The 18,041-nt window shown below is 37.7% G+C and overlaps 1 protein-coding gene across 1 annotated transcript in view; it reads left to right on the top strand.

Annotated features, from left to right (window-relative positions):
• The first annotated feature begins 3,115 nt into the window (after window positions 1-3,115).
• The window catches only part of ngef (neuronal guanine nucleotide exchange factor), a 43,375-nt gene continuing 28,449 nt past the window's right edge, over window positions 3,116-18,041 (top strand). The window contains exons 1-2 of the mRNA XM_079823849.1: window positions 3,116-3,612; window positions 17,605-17,704. Of these exons, the coding sequence (XP_079679975.1) occupies window positions 3,411-3,612; window positions 17,605-17,704 (302 nt within the window). The 5' untranslated portion in view covers window positions 3,116-3,410. The remainder of the gene's footprint in view (window positions 3,613-17,604; window positions 17,705-18,041) is intronic.

The raw sequence follows: 18,041 nt of genomic DNA, 5'->3' as shown, positions 1-18,041 counted from the left end.
CTGAAAAGTACATAGAGATTTTGGAGCATAATATGCTGCCTTCAAGAAGACATCTTTTCCAGGGACGTCCATGCATATTTCAACAAGACAATGCAAAACCACATTCTGCACACATTACAAAGTCCTGGCTGCGGAGGAAGAGGGTACGGGTACTTGACTGGCCTGCCTGCAGTCCCGACCTGTCTCCAATAGAGAATGTGTGGCGCATTTTAAAGCGCAAAATGCGACAACGAAGACCCTGTACTGTTGCCCACCTTAAGACTTGTTTGCAGGAAGAATGGGACAAAATTACACCTGCAACATTTCATCACTTGGTGTCTTCAGTCCCTAAACGTCTTTTAAGTGTTGTGAAAAGGAATGGCAACATTACAAAGTGATAAATGCTTCACTGTCCCAACTTTTTTTGAAATGTGTTGCAGGTCTGAATGCAGGAAAGGATGCATATTTACAAATGACATGAAGTTGACCAGACAAAAACATGAAATATTTTGAGTTCATATTGTCTGCAATGAAATACAAGTCAAAGTAAATTGAGAAATCACTTCTTTTTTTTTTTTTTTTTGCGTTTTCCATACTGTCCCAACTTTTTCTGATTTGGGGTTGTATTATCAAATATATGAAATCATTCAAAATCATATTAGCATCTGTCATACGAAAGATCAGAGCAATGGCACAAACAATATTTGTTCACACACAGTTAATGAATAAGCATTGCAGAGGTAAAACTCTTATCGACACGCCACATGGACTTCGATCGCACTGCTGATGATCCTCTAGACAGGGCTGGGCAGGGTTTCATCTGTGGAATTGCGGCACACCTGTTCTTCACAGGTGAAGTTTATAAGAGAGAGGAGCGGCCTGTCACATTGACGCGCCGCTCTTTCTGGCATTATGCAACCACAGGATTCCAAGGATTCAGTGAATCCACATTCCATCCCGAAAACTCAATACCGACAGAAGGCTTTGTTTATACACCCCCTACCTCTGAATACTCCGACACACACATTCACCTAGCTATCTACACAACAGGACAAAAATAACTAAAATAGATGGTTAAGGCATGGTCAAGGTTAAATCATTTTTAGATTTTGATTAATAACTTATGAACCAATTGTGACAAATTTACTTAACTTACATTATTCAGCAATTTCGGCCCCACAGTATACGGTTAGATTAGAAACACACACAGAAGTCCCATAATCCTTATTTCTCTCTCGGGTATGCTCTTTCTCCTTGAAATGTAATACTGATCTGTGACTTGACTAGTTAATAGTAAGAGGCGTTTCTCTTTCCTTTGTTAAGAGCTTGCATGACACAGGCCTGCCTAATTGTCTGCGCTTCCTGCATGTTATTTCATGTGCGTGAGTCTAAATTTTGTGCTTTAATGGAAATTTTAGGATTGCATTTCTGTCAATGTTTGTGGTTACATGCACAGCCCATATTCGTGTGTGTCCATGCTTTTGTATACGTGTCAATGCGTGTTAATCAGCAGGAGCACAATGGGATTAGACAGAGTGCTTTTGGCCAAGCAGGAGAGAGAGAGAGAGAGTTTTTAACCCTGAGTAGTCAGCTGACGGTAGAGAACAGGGTGTTACAAAGAATGTTGACTACAGCGGTGAGTATGTGTTGTTATTGTTAACTACTAAAACCAAAACTATATATTTTCACAGAGGCGGACAGTACTTAAGTATTCTCCATATTTAAGTATTTCTACTCCAGTGCATTTTTCAAGTATATATTTGATCAGTGTTTTTCTTTGGAAAACGTTTAATTCATTACATCCCAAAGCATAATTTACAATGTCATATGTTTTACTGCACTAAATTTCATAAATTAAAGTTTTTTACCTTGAATACTTAATTACATTAAACATAAAGCACTTTCTTACTTGTACTCAAGTAAAATTTAAATTACTTTTACTTCAGTAAAAGTATACAATACTACATGTACAATGTAATTAAGTATTAAATGATATTCAATATGAATATAGTGCAGTAAAAAGTACAATATTATGTTTTGGAAGGTTGTGAAGTAAAAGTTTCCCAAAGAAGAACACTGATAGAGTACATAGCCTTCTTGAAAAAGCAAATTACTTGGAAAGTAAAAATACTTAAGTACTGTCCGCCTCTGCATTTTCATTTATTGAAATAAAGCTGAAATAAAATGAAATATAAATTTTAGATGAAAATCTTAGAAATGTTGCTAACTGAAATACAATAAGTTTAATAAGAGATATATAAAAAAACACACTAAGCTTTATTAGATTTATTAAATAATTATAATAATAATAATAAAAGATGATTTGCCAAAGTAAAATAAACTTCAAAATATATTTAAATAAATCAAGATTAAATCAAATGATATTATTAAAAAAAATATATATAATTCTACAACATTTTCGGAGCCCTGCAAATGACGTGGACAAAAATAAATATATAGTTAAGAATTAGTTCCCTCGTTTTAGTAAATGAATTGTTCATTTGGCCACTATATACTATATGTAGTAGGCTATATTATATATACAACACACACACACACGCGCGCGCGCCCGCCCTGTCAAATCCCCAAAAAGTTTGTGTTTACATAATATATGTGTATATTATGTGTAATTATTATGTATATATGAACACACACACACATGCATTTATATATTTAAGAAAAATGTGTTATATATAAAATATTTATATTTATACTAATTCTACACATTGCATAGTAGGCTACATACTACACAGTACATATAGCTACATTCTAATTCTACACAGTTGCCTACACACTAAACACAAACTTTTATTTTGGAATGCGATTAATTAATTAAAAAATATATTGGAAAAAGGTGCTTTCGAAGCGTAACAGGAGTCACAGTCATCATGTTGTTTAAGTGTCATTTGATGAGACATCATGGGTGAGGTGTCTATGTTCATATGAACAAACTGACAGCTAAAAATACAAGATATGCTGTTTGACATGACTGACTTTACCTGTTTTATACGCACGTGCATGGGGCAAGAAGTTATGCTCTCAGGGGAGGACAGGACACAGGGAAGAAAAAGAGGGCGGGGGAGAGACGGAGAGGCAGGGCCGCCGAGAATGAATGAGAGGGAGGGGGGAGAACTTTGACACCGAGGGCCAGAGGACACGTTGTGAGACAGGACAGGATTCAGAGAGAGAGAAACACAGACTTTAAACTTCTGAAGTCACTGACAACACGCCTGCCCTTCAGGCAGAGGAAAAAGAAAGAGGCGAAAGAAGGAAGAGAATGAGAGAGTTGATTATCTAGAAAGGGTGCATAACTCTGCGACTGTGGGATTGTGTGTTTGGGAAGCAGAACTTTTGGATGGGAATTCCTGCTGTGCTTGTCAGATGTGGATTAGCTATTCCATGAACGGCTGGATCTTGTTACAGATAACTGAATGGCGATGACAGCCCTGTTTCGCTTAAAATGGGGACATAAACCTCAAGAGGTCCAGACCAAAACGCCACCGCCAGTGGCCCATCTGCCCAGCGAGGAGGATGAGGAGGACGACGAGACGCTGACAAGAGCTCCAATTCGCAGGAATTCACGCTTTTACCGATCAATGAGGAAGAAAAGGTCGTCTTCAGACCAACAAGAAAGTGAGAATTGTTTATATATTTGATTTGATTTGATTTTAACACTAGAAAACCTTCCCACATGAAAAAATACTATAGTAGGCTATATTATAGTAAATTTACGTAGTAAATACTACTACAATTTACTGTAGTAGCCTATATTTACTATAGTATGGTTCAAAAACACTATAGTATTTACTAGAGTAATTTTACTGTAATTTTACTATATACTAGGCCTATAGTATTTTTTCATGTGGGTTCCTATTAACGTGTATGAATTTTATATTCATGTGAATTGGGACACTTTTTGACAGCCATTGTGATAAGGTGTCCAATTTGTAACATCTCTCATTTTAAAACCAGTGGTAAAGCACATTGTGGTTTTGAAACACAATATATGCTAATGAAACTGATATGTTTGCTGTATTATTGTTACCTAGCAAATGCAGTGCATCTAAACACTATTGTTCCCTGTATGTAGAAAAAAGTTAGCTACTGTATATGGAGTCTAGCTCAACTAGATTTACCCTCGACATTTTACTGGTGTGACCTGAACTGTGAAACTCTTAAAAATTAAAGTTCTTTATTGGCATCTATGGATTCATGAAGTAGCTTTAACATCCATGCAATCTTTCCATTATGCAAGAGGTCTTTAAAATCGAAAAAAGGTTAAACAAAATGGTTCTTGAAAGGTTCTTTTGTGGCATCTCTGAAAACCTGCCCTTTTGGAACCTTTATTTTTAAGAGTGAAGCTAAAACCAAAAATGAAATCTCAACAGCAGTTTTACACTAGTAACAATGTTGCATACTCGATAAGTTTGACATTTCTTGGATTCTTTTCATTTTGATGCTACTAATGAGAGACCGTAGTAGATTTGACTGTCAAACAAGTCTTAGTCCTAGAGCCACAAAACATTTAATGTATTTTAATAGCTTATACACATGACTTGGCAAACCAATACTAGTCCTAGAGATTTTCTGAGAGAGACTGAAAGCACATGATTTTGCCCTGCGGTAAATAACAAAGCAGTCGAAACTCGTGAAACTGGTTTAATTGTTCACTGTTTGTTTTTAATTGTTCTGCGTGTTTTTGTGAGCACATGATCATCTTTATTAATGCCGTGTTTATTCACATTACTGAGACCAAATCGACCATTCTGTAAAATTTGAATGATAAATTCACATTGTGATTTCCTTAGTTGTGACTGTTGTTGAGTTTGAGCTTTGTAGATGCCAGGATCGAAGATGTCACTATGATGTTGAAACTAGACCGGCTCTTTTATTGTCATGGCAGTCCAACCTAAACTCGTCAACAATGAAACTGAAATCCCTTTTATCAGCACACCTATATACACGTCACAATGAATCAGACATATTCTCTACATATGCTTCAAATGGCGCTTGCCTTCTAGATTTTAGCACTGTGCATTGTTGAATTATTGCACAAAAGTGAAATTAATTGGCCAAGTCTTTGGGATAAAGTACAATCATATGCGAGATCAGTGGCCAATAAAAAGCTGTTGCAAGGACAGTCCCACTTTATGGTGGCAGCCATATTGAGATCACATGAATATCTGTATGTTGTTCATTTAATCTCTGGCGCCATCTTATTATCAGTCGCTTTTGATTGTGGAACAAATAAAAGATTACAAATAGATTTGTGTATTAGGGATTGCCAAAACTACTTAAGACCTTTGCTTTTGTGTGATGGTACCTCCACGTCAATAGACCTTATTCACAGCAGCGCCATCTTTGATTTTTAATGGAAATGAAAGCGAGACTGTGAGGGATAGGCATACATACATCTCTTCATTGGGTGTTTTTGGATTTTTCTGCTGTCGAAACTGCAAAAATATCTTTCCATGACATTTCAGTAGACAAAATAAGTCCAGACAACACGAGCTGTGGTTATTCTGTGGTTAGTCTACATGGTAAGTCTATCCCTCACAGCCTCACTTTCATACCTGTTATGGTGCTGCTCTGAATAAGGTCTATATGTGTCAGTGTAAAGTCCAAGAGACCATTGGAGAACGCTATCTGTTATCATTTCTCTCTTCTAGCGTTTCTCTCAATGGTGGTTGCTCTGCTAACACATGATTCTTAGGCATTCAGTTTTCTCGTGACAATTTTACTTGAGCTGTAAACTACTTTTTATTAGTTCCTGGAGCAAACATAAAAGGTAATTTTCATCCTTTTAAGAGCCATCTAAAATCTGAATCTGGCTACTTTTGAATGGCCTTCAATGGACATTTTGACCATATTAAAATCAAATTGCTAAAGCTAACCAGCAAAATATTAGTCTGCTCTCCAGAAAAGGTCTCATACCTCCATAGGTTCTTTCATCACCCATTAACACACCCAGTATGCACAACAGCATCTTTTGCATTTTATGTGTTATGGTTAATGATTGTATTTTGCATAGTGCCTCACCTGTTTTTCCAGAGAAAGCTGTTTTTAGTGGCTGAACAGATTAATTATGTCTTTGCATATACAAAGTCAAGCACACCTAATTTCTTTTGACATTGAATACCTTTATTTGACTCTGCTGAAGATAAACCTAAAACTTCTGAAGAAAACGTGTGCTAAATTCGTTACTATTACTTTATAGAATTGTAGTTTTTTTAAATGGTAGATTTGCATTGTGAATGTATGTTCATAGATAGAAATGAAAAGATGAAAAGCTTCTCATAACAGTTTTGGAGCTTCTCACTCCAAAACGGCAGCTCTTGTGGGGTGTTCCCGGTCTGCAGTGGTCAGTGTCTATCAAAAGTGGTCCGAGGAAGGAACAGTGGTGAACCGGCGACAGGGTCATGGGCGGCCAAGGCTCATTGAGGCAAGTGGGGAGCGAAGGCTGGCCTGTGTGGTCCGATCAAACAGATGAGCTACTGTAGCTCAAATTGCTCAAGAAGTTAATGCTGGTTCTGATAGAAAGGTGTCAGAATACACAGTGCAGTTTGTTGCGGATGGGGCTGCATAGCCGCTGACCAGTCAGGGTGACCATGCTGACCCACTATCCACTGCCAAAAGCGCCAACAGTGGGCACGTGAGTATCAGAACTGGACCACGGAGCAATGGGAGAAGGTGGCCTGGTCTGATGAATCACGTTTTCTTTCACATGATGTGGATGGCCGGGTGTGTGTGCGTGGCTTACCTGGGGAACACATGGCACCAGGTGCACTATACCACAGCACACCTTCAGGGGTCTAGTGGAGTCCATGTCTCCATGGGTTAGGGCTGTGTTGGCAACAAAAGGGGGACCAAAACAATACTAGGTCAACACATTTTTATTTCTTATTCTGTTGCAGAAACAAACTTCCATAGAAAATTGTCGAGTTACATGAATCCTGCAAATACAACTACATAGAAAGACGTGTTTTATCACTATTTTGTGATGCGGTGAATTATTATTTCTTTTAAAATGGCACTGTAATTTCAGCAGTGCACTAATCATTGTGTGTGTCACTGTAGGCCTATATGTGTGATCTTTGAGGCGCAAGGTTAGTTTTAAGCTCAACATATTGGTGATCCCCCAGAATGCAATTCTATCTTTCAAAATAAGTCATGCTGTCTGCTCTGGTGTGGTGGCTGATTTTTGCAGTTGTCTGTAACTGTTTGTGAGTGTAGCTACATGTCGGTGCGATTGTGTGCTGTTCTGGAATTTCTCACATCTTTTTTTATAGAATGACTGTTTGGTGTGAATATCAAGAGTCAGAGGGTGTGTGTGTGTGAGAATGAGACTTTGGTTGTCAAGGCATTTACTCCTCTGCTGATGTTAAAACTGAGTGTGTTTGTTTTGTAATGCTTCATAAGTTAGTGTAAGTCCAATGTACACAGTCTGTACGGTAATCCCCCAATCTCACTGTTCAAAGTCTATGCAGCATTTTTACCCTTACAAACATGGACCAGGAAACAAGTCTCTCTAAAAAGGTTAATATTTAAAAGCCCTACATTATCAGTGTTTATTTGTAAAGTCCACAACAATGAAACACGGATGGCTTTATTTGCTATATGCAAATCTGACTATACTAGAGTTAATATAAAAAAGATTGTAGACAATTGATTGAATTTGCCTTTTCATGAAATCTTTGAACTAAATGTTTGTGAAAAAACATGAAAACTGGGTAAACTATCCCTTAAATGCTTGAAAAGTTGGTAAATATATCATTGTGCATAGTTGGACAAATATAAAGGATCCCTATGCATGAATTTATGTTACAAAAAGAGTTGTTGTTCTTCTTCCGCTGTTGAGTCTATGGCAGCCCATAGAGGTATGATGAAAAGTTGTGAGATTTGACACACAGATAGAGGACAGTCTGAAGTAACATTAACCACAGCTAACTGAGTCTAGACTGAGTCTCTAACTCAGTCCCTCTAGCGCCACCAACTGAAAATTTTCCGCCATTTTGAATTATTTTTCAAACTCCTCCTATCTAGACAATTTGTCCAATTTCCATGAAAATTTTAACAAATCATCTTCAAACCATGACGACAAAAATCATGGGATTCAAGTTTATTATATAAGTCTAACCATTCTTGAAAAACCTCCTAGACCTCTTAAACCGTTGGTCCAAATTTTACTCGGATCCAGTGTTAATTTTGACAGCAAATTTTGATTTAGTTTTAGTCATAGTCTTTTGACTAAAATGCCATTTAGTTTTAGTCATAGTTTAGTCACCTGAATTGTTTTTAGTTTTAGTCTAGTTTTAGTCGACTAAATACAAGATTTTAGTCGATTAAATCTACAGTAGATTTAGTCTCCTAAAATCTAATGAGTTTAGTTAAATTGTAATCCATTAAGCATTTAAGCATTACATAACCGACTGTCACTTGAACTGACATTTTGACATAATTTTGTTTTTGACATAAAAAATACACAAAAGAGCTCAACTCACTTTTTTGTTTGTTTTTTAAAAACAGCTATATAGTTTTTATAACTTTGTATTTCTGTTTTAGTCAGTAGGCCATATCAGGTTAAGCTAAAGCTTCAAATAAGTTTGTTTATTTATTTTTTTATAAAATGTATTTAATTTCAAGTAAAGAAGATTTTTTTTAAATGGTTTTAGTGAACTATTATAACCCTGATACTTTATTGAATATGTGTCAAATACTGGTCTTTCCTCCTGAATATGAATTAAATGGGAATTAAATTAAATACAGTTTATTGTGTAATCAAAAACAAATATATAATGCGTGACTTGTAATTATAAACACACCGGGACTCTTATTTTGAAATGTCTACGCCTCTGTTGCAGTTGCAGAAGCTCATTCAAGTTCAGATGAGGAGATAAAATATTTATTGTTACAACCGTCTAAAACATATTACTATATAAACATCGTAAAGTAAACATTGTCATTATTCGTCAGCATTAGTTCATAAACAATTGCCTGGCATAAATGTGTGTTATTCATTGATTGTGAGCCGCTCTGGAGCGCTGGATTGGGGATGCGTGAGTGAGCCTGTAGAGCAACAGCGCCGTGTTCTCCAGCGGTTAGATCAGCACGCTCAAATCAAATGTGCACATCTGTTACACAGGATATCAGTTCTGACTGGATCTCTTCCCTAATCGTCCCTGCCTAACATTTTCGTCTTGTTTTTATTTGTTGACGAAAATGACAGTTGATTTTCGTCATAGTTTTTGTCATCCAACACTAGTTTTTATTTAGTTATCGTCTCGTTTTCGTCAGTGAAAAAAGGTTGTTGACGAAAATTATTCATCAACGAAATTAACACTGCTCAGATCATCTTCGTGCTATGCTGGCAAAAAGTTATGGATTTCATGTCGATAGACAAAACCGTTTGCATTTACCATTTCAACGAATTTGATACCATAATGTCCAACGGCCTCTAAGGCTGTATCTCTGCAAGACTTTGGCACATTGAGACCAGACTTGGTATGTGCCATTGCCACCCAACACTGACCACACTAAATAAATGTGGTGTTAGCGCCACCTATTTGTCAAAAGTAATGTCACACTGAAAGTCATTGTTTTTATGGGTTTTCAACCGTTTTGCTTAAAGGTCCCATGGCATGAAATTTTCATTTTATGAGGTATTTCAACATTAATATGAGTTTCCCTAGCCTGAATATTGTCCCCAAGTGGATAGAAATGTTGATCGGTGTAAACCCGAGTTCTGGCTGTCTTTCTCTGCCTTTGAGAAAATGACAGGCCAGACGAGCCAATCCTGAAGTCTCCTGGTTTGACGTCCAAGCAGGAACGGTTTCCTCCCTTTCCTCCGCCCAGAGAATCTGGCACGCCCATGCAAACGCTCCAGAGATCATTGCTTGTGAACGAGTGAACGCTGGCAGTTTCTCAGTGTTTGGATGTACAAATGAAAACAGAAGTCTTTTTTCAGTTCCTTCTGATCTGTGATCAGTGATTTCTGATGTGTAGCTAATTATTTATTATTCGTGCACACGCTGCGGCTTCTCTCTCTCCAGACAGAACGGTGTTTTCGTGTTTTCTATCTTGTGAGTCAGTGTTTTTGTGCGTCCATGTCGCGTCTATCTGTTCTTAAATGTGCATACAGTCGGGAGTTTCTGCTTAACATCGGCAGAGCCACATCTTTAGAGATAAACCTCACGCACGCCGAAGCTCAGCCTTCAACATCCCCGACTCCCAGTACTGCATCTGCCCACAGCGGAGGCACCAAACGCGGCGTGAGATTAAGCAGAAGGGGGGTAAGCGTGAGGGTATCCGGCTAGGCTAGCCAGCTTTCCCCACAATAAACTGGATTACATTCGATTACTGCTGTTTTGTCTTTGTTTGCGCTGTGTAACGTTACTCAATGCGCGTCACTGACGCTTTTCATATGATTGGAACATATCTAGAAATGATGCTTTAATCAACACTTACTAACTCGTTCATCTCGCTGTAATGGTACATTGCATGTGTTACAAAGTTGGTAGAATAATAATGAAGACGGACTCGGTGTGACTGGGACTCGTGTTTATTCAGAACTCTCAGATACAAACACAATAAACTCGCGCTGATAGACAGCGCTCTCACAACTCAGTAGTTACTATAAATAACTTTGTTAGCAATCGCTCCGTCTCCGTGATGTCCGGTTCGCGAACGAATCATTCTTTTGAATCGGTTCTTTTTAGTGAACCGAACCAGTTCACCAAATCGGACTGAATCGTTCTAAACGGTTCGCGTCTCGAGTCAGCGCTGATCCATAATTTACTAAAGTTACTAACTTTTTGACATGAGTGACAGTCCCTCCGACTAGAAATAGACTAATAACCTGAAGTATATTCTAGTAACTACAACAGTTCACCCTGAACTGAGACATGCTGAGAGAACTGATGAGAAGTGAACTCAGGTCCATCCGTCTCTCTGGCAGCAGCTCGTGCCTCGTAGACCTCGTTAAACCACGCCCCCTCCACTCATTTCAAATGCAAAGATGTCAGCCAATCACAACAGTGGGCGTTTTTATTGAAGTCTCACAGCAGACACGCCTCTTGAAGCAGGGCATTCAGCCACAGGGCAAACAGCAGTATAGACAAAATGCCTTTTATTTATAAATTATGACATTTTATGATGTAAAAATCATACTAACAATATAAGTACACCTCAGGAAACACTATAAAATAATAGAAAAATGCCATGCCATGAGACCTTTAAAATCATCTCCACATGCCTTTCACTCAATTTTTAATTACACTGTTGACACTGCCCGTACACCTAACCCTACCCTTAAACTTCCCCAGACCACCACACCTGTCCCTAACTTTACCCGTATCCCACCTCAATATGAGCAAAAGGGTTTGCCGGTATAATATGAACACAATAAGTACATTGTTGGCAGAGATGGGCATAAATACATGGAAATGTATTTAAAATACAAATACAAAATACTGTGTGGAAAAATGTATTTAAATACAAATACAGTATTTTGTATTTTGAAAATACACAAAATACATGTGGAATTGGTGATTCAGTGCAGGTATCCCTATTAGGCTGAAATCTACCTGGGCCTATTCATTAATATGTTTTGTACTAATGTCACAACAAGTCACAATTTAAAGTTTACTGGGTTTAACTTGATTATATGGATTGTAGGGTTTAAGAGGTGTACTAAAAAACTTTTTCACATGTGTCCTCAAAATGACCAACGCGTTACATAATGGCTTAGTTTTGCCATTTGATTACGTAATGACGTCATAGCGCAATGACGTCACATTCACAAAGTCATTTAGCAACAACTCGATCTGCCTTTAGCAACTTCCCCTGACAATTTGTTGGCAACAGTGGCTTCAATTGCACAAAGCTAAAGAGAAAGCGGCAACTGTGTGCTGATTCCACCGTTTGCCGCGTTAAAAAGGCCTTTAAATCAAAAGTGTAGGCTTATTTGTCAGCTTTCCACTCCGTCTCGGAGCGCGCGCGCAAAAAAACTGCCTGCCAACGTGCAATTGTGAATTTGAATTTCCTTTCGCGGCAGTTATAATAACACAAATCACATCACACCCAATAACTCATTCACCCTTGCTTCTTTTTCCACTCCAACATTCCAATTATTCCTGCCCACTAAAAGCTGCACAGATATATTTGCTTACCCCGATAGGCCTATGTAAACGATTTAGAAAAAGTTCCATCGATTCACAATTTGTATCATCGCTACGAATCTACAATATGTATTGTCATATGATATCATCCAAAAATAATGTTGGGGTTGTGCCGTTGTGGGGATGGGCATGTCTGGTCTGAACTAGTTGATGCATGAAAACAGCTCCTGATAAAGAGGTTGACTGGCTCAAAGTATTTTGAGTATTTTGAAAATACAAAAATACTCATCTTAAATGTATTTAAATACAAATTACATTTGATTTTTTCGAAAGGCTTTAAAATATAAAATACAAAATAGTATTTTGTATTCCAAATACATATTTTAAATGCATGTATCTGAAATACTGCCCATCCCTGATTGTAGGGTGAATTCAGGGTGATTGGGACACTTTTCCCCAGTCCTCTCAATGACAAAACGTGTCCCAATCACGCTGAATTCACCCTACTTATTTTTTGATGCAAGTAAATAGTAGTTAAGGCCACCTAATATAAAGTGGGACCATTATTTTTGTATGACACAAGTGTCCAGCATACTCTTCTACTATTATGGCTATTATGGTTATCGAATATTTCGAATATATCGAATATTGCCTATCGAATATTGTATGTAATATACAAGCTGCTTGTGAATGTAAACTTTCTGCAAAGTTGTAAAGATGAAAGTGCAAGATAAATAAAGTTATTGTCTCCCAAAAGAAAGAATCAACTCTGATCTGCCTTAACAAGTCGTTTGTATTTTGAATCTCACAATGTGACGGTTCTACGTCACTAGAAAAGACATTTGCATAATGGTTGTACATTGTCTGCCCGCGGTCAACTTGACCAGCCCTCAAGCATCACTTTACTGATGACTACGCCCAGTTTATTAGGAACAGCTTGCTCCTCAGAATCACAACCGGTAAATATGAATAATTATTTGTGTATATTTTTTATACCGGGTCTTCAAAATACGCAGTTTTGTGTTTTATATTGTGCAATTTTCCTCACGTTATTACGGTCTTACTGAAATACTTCTGCTAAGCAGCTGTGGGCCACTATTACCTAAAATTGTGTCTATTAATGCAGATTATCTGTCGTTCTTAGTACTTTGAGTAAAGATAAAGGATGATGGAGCAAGATTTGTTTTACAACAACTAACGTATGCACTGTTATTGATACATTTCCCGCATGTGCACCGCAATAAATTATAAATATAGACTTGGGTTTGTTGATGGACGTACATTTAATAATGCTGATGGTGAGAAATTACTCTTGCAACTCATAATAAACCTAAAACTGAGTACCGTATCACTGAGAAATGCAGGGCTCCAGACTAACATATGAGAAAAGTGGCACCAGCGTCACAAACTTTTATAGATGGTGGCGTTTTTTTGTTGTTTTGTTAAATGCAGTTACTAATAATATTACTTGTTTGTTTATTGTAAATTTAACAGTGAAGCATTGAGCTTGAATTAATATGCAGATAAAATTAACTTTTTTTAACAACAGTAATGTAGAAAAACCTAGGCTTATTTTTATAGACAAAATTTCAACGAAGTGTCTATTCACACGCAATTTGCCGCGATTTAAATGCGTTTGAATCCGCCTTTTGCAGAGTTTGTTCATATCTCTTTTCTCATCACAGATCACACCAGAAAGGCATTTACTGTCAAAAAAAATTAAGAATATTTTCTAAATGTGGAAATAAAGTACCTAACGAAAGGTTTAATAATAAAAAAAAGCATTTATTGGGTAGGGATAGGTGTAGGGAGGGCTTTTATTGTCCCATTTAGGCGTCATCTATTTAATAATTTTAATAAATATAATCTTTACACTCTTGTAACTATTGCATCCTGTTAATGTACAACAATACAGAGGTGCAAATAGTATGTATCTGTCAAAATAAAGTATAAATTACATGTAATTACTATTTACATATATTGCAAATAACTGCTACTTTTATATGGTGTTAATAGAATATATCAACTTGGTATGCTATTTCACTTAGTAAATAGCATCTACAGCTATTTGCACAGTGTAAATATAATCTATCGCTAAGAAAATGTTATTTTCACTTAGTGTAAATAACTTAGTGTAAATAGCATCTATCGTTATTTGCACTTAGTGAAAATAGCCGCTGCCAAATTTAAAGTCTACTCTTATTAAATGTATCACACTGAACTGACCGACAGCTTCAGTTTTCTTCTTTTCAGCTTTCACTTTTACTTGTTTTCCGTGTAATTCAGTCACAATTTGAAGAAAAGTTTTTGTTTTACATGAGACTTTGTAACTCCATATATTAAGGGGTGGAAATGTCTAATAAGTCAAATAAGTGCTCCTATGCTGCCATCTACTGGTTATAGTGGTAATTTCATGTCTTTTAAAAAAGAAAAAAAAAAAAATCTTCCACAATACCATTAGGTGTTACTACATTTAATCCACGGTGTATAGTTACTAATTCTGTGGTGAATTCAAACGCTTTCTCAGTGGATCTCCCAGTGCTTTGTAGAAACGATGTCACGTGATCGAGATCGGCCTGTGTATGAGCTTGCGCTGCTCTCTCTATTATTGCGCCAAGCTGATAAACAGTCTGCGTTTCACAGCTCAAACGAGTAGCGTGGTTCCGTTCCGCTTTCGTTTCATTTGCCATTTGATGTTTCTCATATGTAACAGTTCAGTTATGGTAATGGGAAATTAACTTGACTAATCACAACAGACTGGGCCATCTGGCCAATCAGAGCAGAGGCTAGGCTAGCGGAAAGGAGGGATTTAGAGAGACCGATTCATCCATCGAGTCGTTTGAGAATCATTGAAAAATATGGTGAATAGCAATTAGGGCTGTGCGATATTGAAGAAAAATGCGATATGCGATATCCTTGTTAAATAATGCGATATTCGATATGCGATACGATATTGTTTTAAGTGTGTAAAATCTATTTCTTTCCCCAACTGATATCCTTCACTTAAAGCATAACCGACTGTGTTTACATGAATACTCGTCAAGACCCATTTTGACATAACTGTGTGTGTATTTGACAGTTCGAGTGTGTAACAAGACACGAAAAAAAAGAACGGCTTGTGCGCACGTTTCGGTGTGTGTGTCAGACAGCGCGAGACTGCAAGGAGTTGTTTTTTGCAAGTTATTGCGTTTAATAACTCTTTTTTTTAACGTCAAGCAAGTCACATAAGTAACAGTCGTGTGCTCAGTCTATTCTCTGCTATAAGCGTCAACCTAAAACGTACACTTTTCACAATGTTGAAGTAGCCTATTAAAATCATTCAGATATCGCATGCCATTGCGATATGCATATTGCGATATGTACATTTGCGATATTTCGATAATTTCGATATATTGCGCAGCCCTAATAGCAATGTATATTATATGAAAATTAAAGTGTTTTTTGACCTTTGATGCACGTACACCTGTTGTAGTAGACCTCCAAAACAAATCAGGACCCTTTAAAATAGCATAATAGGGGCACTTTGAAAAAATCATCCCAAAAGACACCTCATAATGTCCAGGATGTGCAGGAACGAAGCTAACATTTTCTGCAATTTAGTTAAAAAAAAAAAAAAATTGGTCATAATATCATTCCATTTGTATAGTTTCATAATTTTGAAAGCTCTGGTAATATTCTAAAATGTGGAAAATAGTCATAATAAAGACTGAGTAGGTGTGTTCAACTTTTGACTGGTAGTGTATATTATATAAAAATGGCTATGTATGCAACAGGGCAGTAATGCATCACATCCAAAGTATTGTATGTTACATAACAGAACTATATTTCCAAAACAGTCTAGACTTGTTGGTCTAGCAAAAGCGTGAACCATAGGTAGTCAGTGTACCATACGTTTTGTGGATTTGTTCAAACAATGCATAGCACACACGCTTTTTGAACTCGGGATGCATCAGGTTTTACTCAAATTGCAATGCCTGCTGGGAAAACAACCCCATTCATTCACTGCTCCAGATCTGGAGACACTTTTGGAAACTGGGTTTAAAGCAAATTATTAACTAGTGTACAGTGCAATCATAAAATAACTTTAGTATCACATTATGGTACGACAAATTGACCCGATCTACCCTGTCCTAATCTGTATTTAAGGAGTTCTTATTTGAGCTGACCTCTGTTTGAACTATCAGCAGGTCGGTTAGTCAGCCAGGAGTGGTTTGAATAACATGCAAGAAATAGAGACGTTCTCTTAAAGACTAATTGTAGGAACAAGGTCATGCTGGCTGCAGAAGAATAGTGCACGACACAAAATGAATGAAATCATGTGGCTTGTTGTTTTACAGACTGTTGGTCGCCTCTCAAGAAGCCGCATGATTTAAGGTTTCATTCATCTCTAAACCACAAACAATGCAGGACATTGAGTTGAATGCTGAAGTTTAATACGTAATACTTTAATCCCTAACCTTAAGTATGAGCAATAGTAATAGTGCTGTTTGCATATCATGTTCACCCAAGTAATAAAAAGGGCCAGAACACACACAAAACTCTAAAGCAGCACAGTGGATTTCATAGAGGTTAAAGTTTATCATTCTGAGACAGGGCTGTCAAGTGCTCAGAGTGGTGTTGATGCATGGATCAATATTTATCTAAGGAGTCTGACAAACATGCTTTACGACCATCCTAGTTAGCTCACGATCCAGGCACACAGATAGCAGACTGCACTGCATGTGCCCCGTGAGCCGTTCGTGTACTGAGTGAGGACGGCGCTTGGTCAAGAGAGCAGCTAAAGGAAACAGTGTAAGGAGGTAATGAAGCATTTTTGATGCATCATTTGTACGTGAGACTTCAGAATTTGCAGAGGAGACAAATTCCGGGGGAAACTGAAGAGACTTTCTCGGCAGACACACACACATACACACACACACACACACACACACACACACACACACACACACACACACACACACACACACACACACACACACACACACACACACACACACACACACACACACACACACACACACACACACACACACACACACACACAAATACTGAAAGTTCCATTTGAGGCCCCTGTTACACATTCCTGTGCCCACAAAGTTTCAGGCAGCACAGCCAGCATTCACAATGGGCTCTCTGTGTTTATATATGTGTGTGTGTGTGTGTGTGTGTGTGTGTGTGTGTTTGATTTGTCAGTGTGTGTTTGTGTGGTAACAAATGAATGACCAGTATGTTGTTATGCCTGTAATGAAGTACTTTCTTGGCAGTGACATTCATCAACTCAATAGCTTTTAGCCAAACGATTGGTTTTACGTGTCTCTGATACCATATAAAGTGTACTTCTGTTTTCCTTCTTATAAAAACATTTTTATAGCGTCTTACTGCGCTTGTCCCCGGAACTGTCGCGGAAGTTGGATTTAGTTCAACTCAATTTTGTTCTGTTCCACTCAAATGTGTCCAAGCTCTCTGATGTCCGTTCATTAACCTAATCCACTCCCGTTCTCTCCATCAGGCCCCACCTCCTCTCCTAAACCGGCAGCGGATCCCGCCTCCTACAACAGGCTCAGCCCCTCTGCAGCGAATCGACGCTCACCCTCTCCCAACATGCTAAAGTTAGTACACACAAACACATATATCTGGTCTGTCTGTCTGTCTGTCTGTCTGTCTATCTATCTATCTATCTACATCCATCCATCCGTCCGTCCATCCGTCCGTCCGTCTGTCTGTCTGTTCTATCTATCTATCGATCGATCTGTCTGTCTATTCTGTCTGTCCGTCTGTATGTCTTTTCTGTCTATCTCCTCTCTCTCTATCTATTGGTATGTCTATTCTGTCTGTCTGTCTGTATGTCTGTTCTATCTATCTATTGATCTGTCTGTCTGTCTGTCTGTCTGTCTATTCTGTCTGGCTATCTGTCTGTCTGTTCTATCTATCTATTGATCTGTCTGT

Source organism: Gobio gobio (genome assembly GCF_949357685.1).
Source record: "Gobio gobio genome assembly, chromosome: 8".
Lineage (NCBI taxonomy): Eukaryota > Metazoa > Chordata > Actinopteri > Cypriniformes > Gobionidae > Gobio > Gobio gobio.
This window is presented reverse-complemented; position numbering and strand designations above follow the sequence as displayed.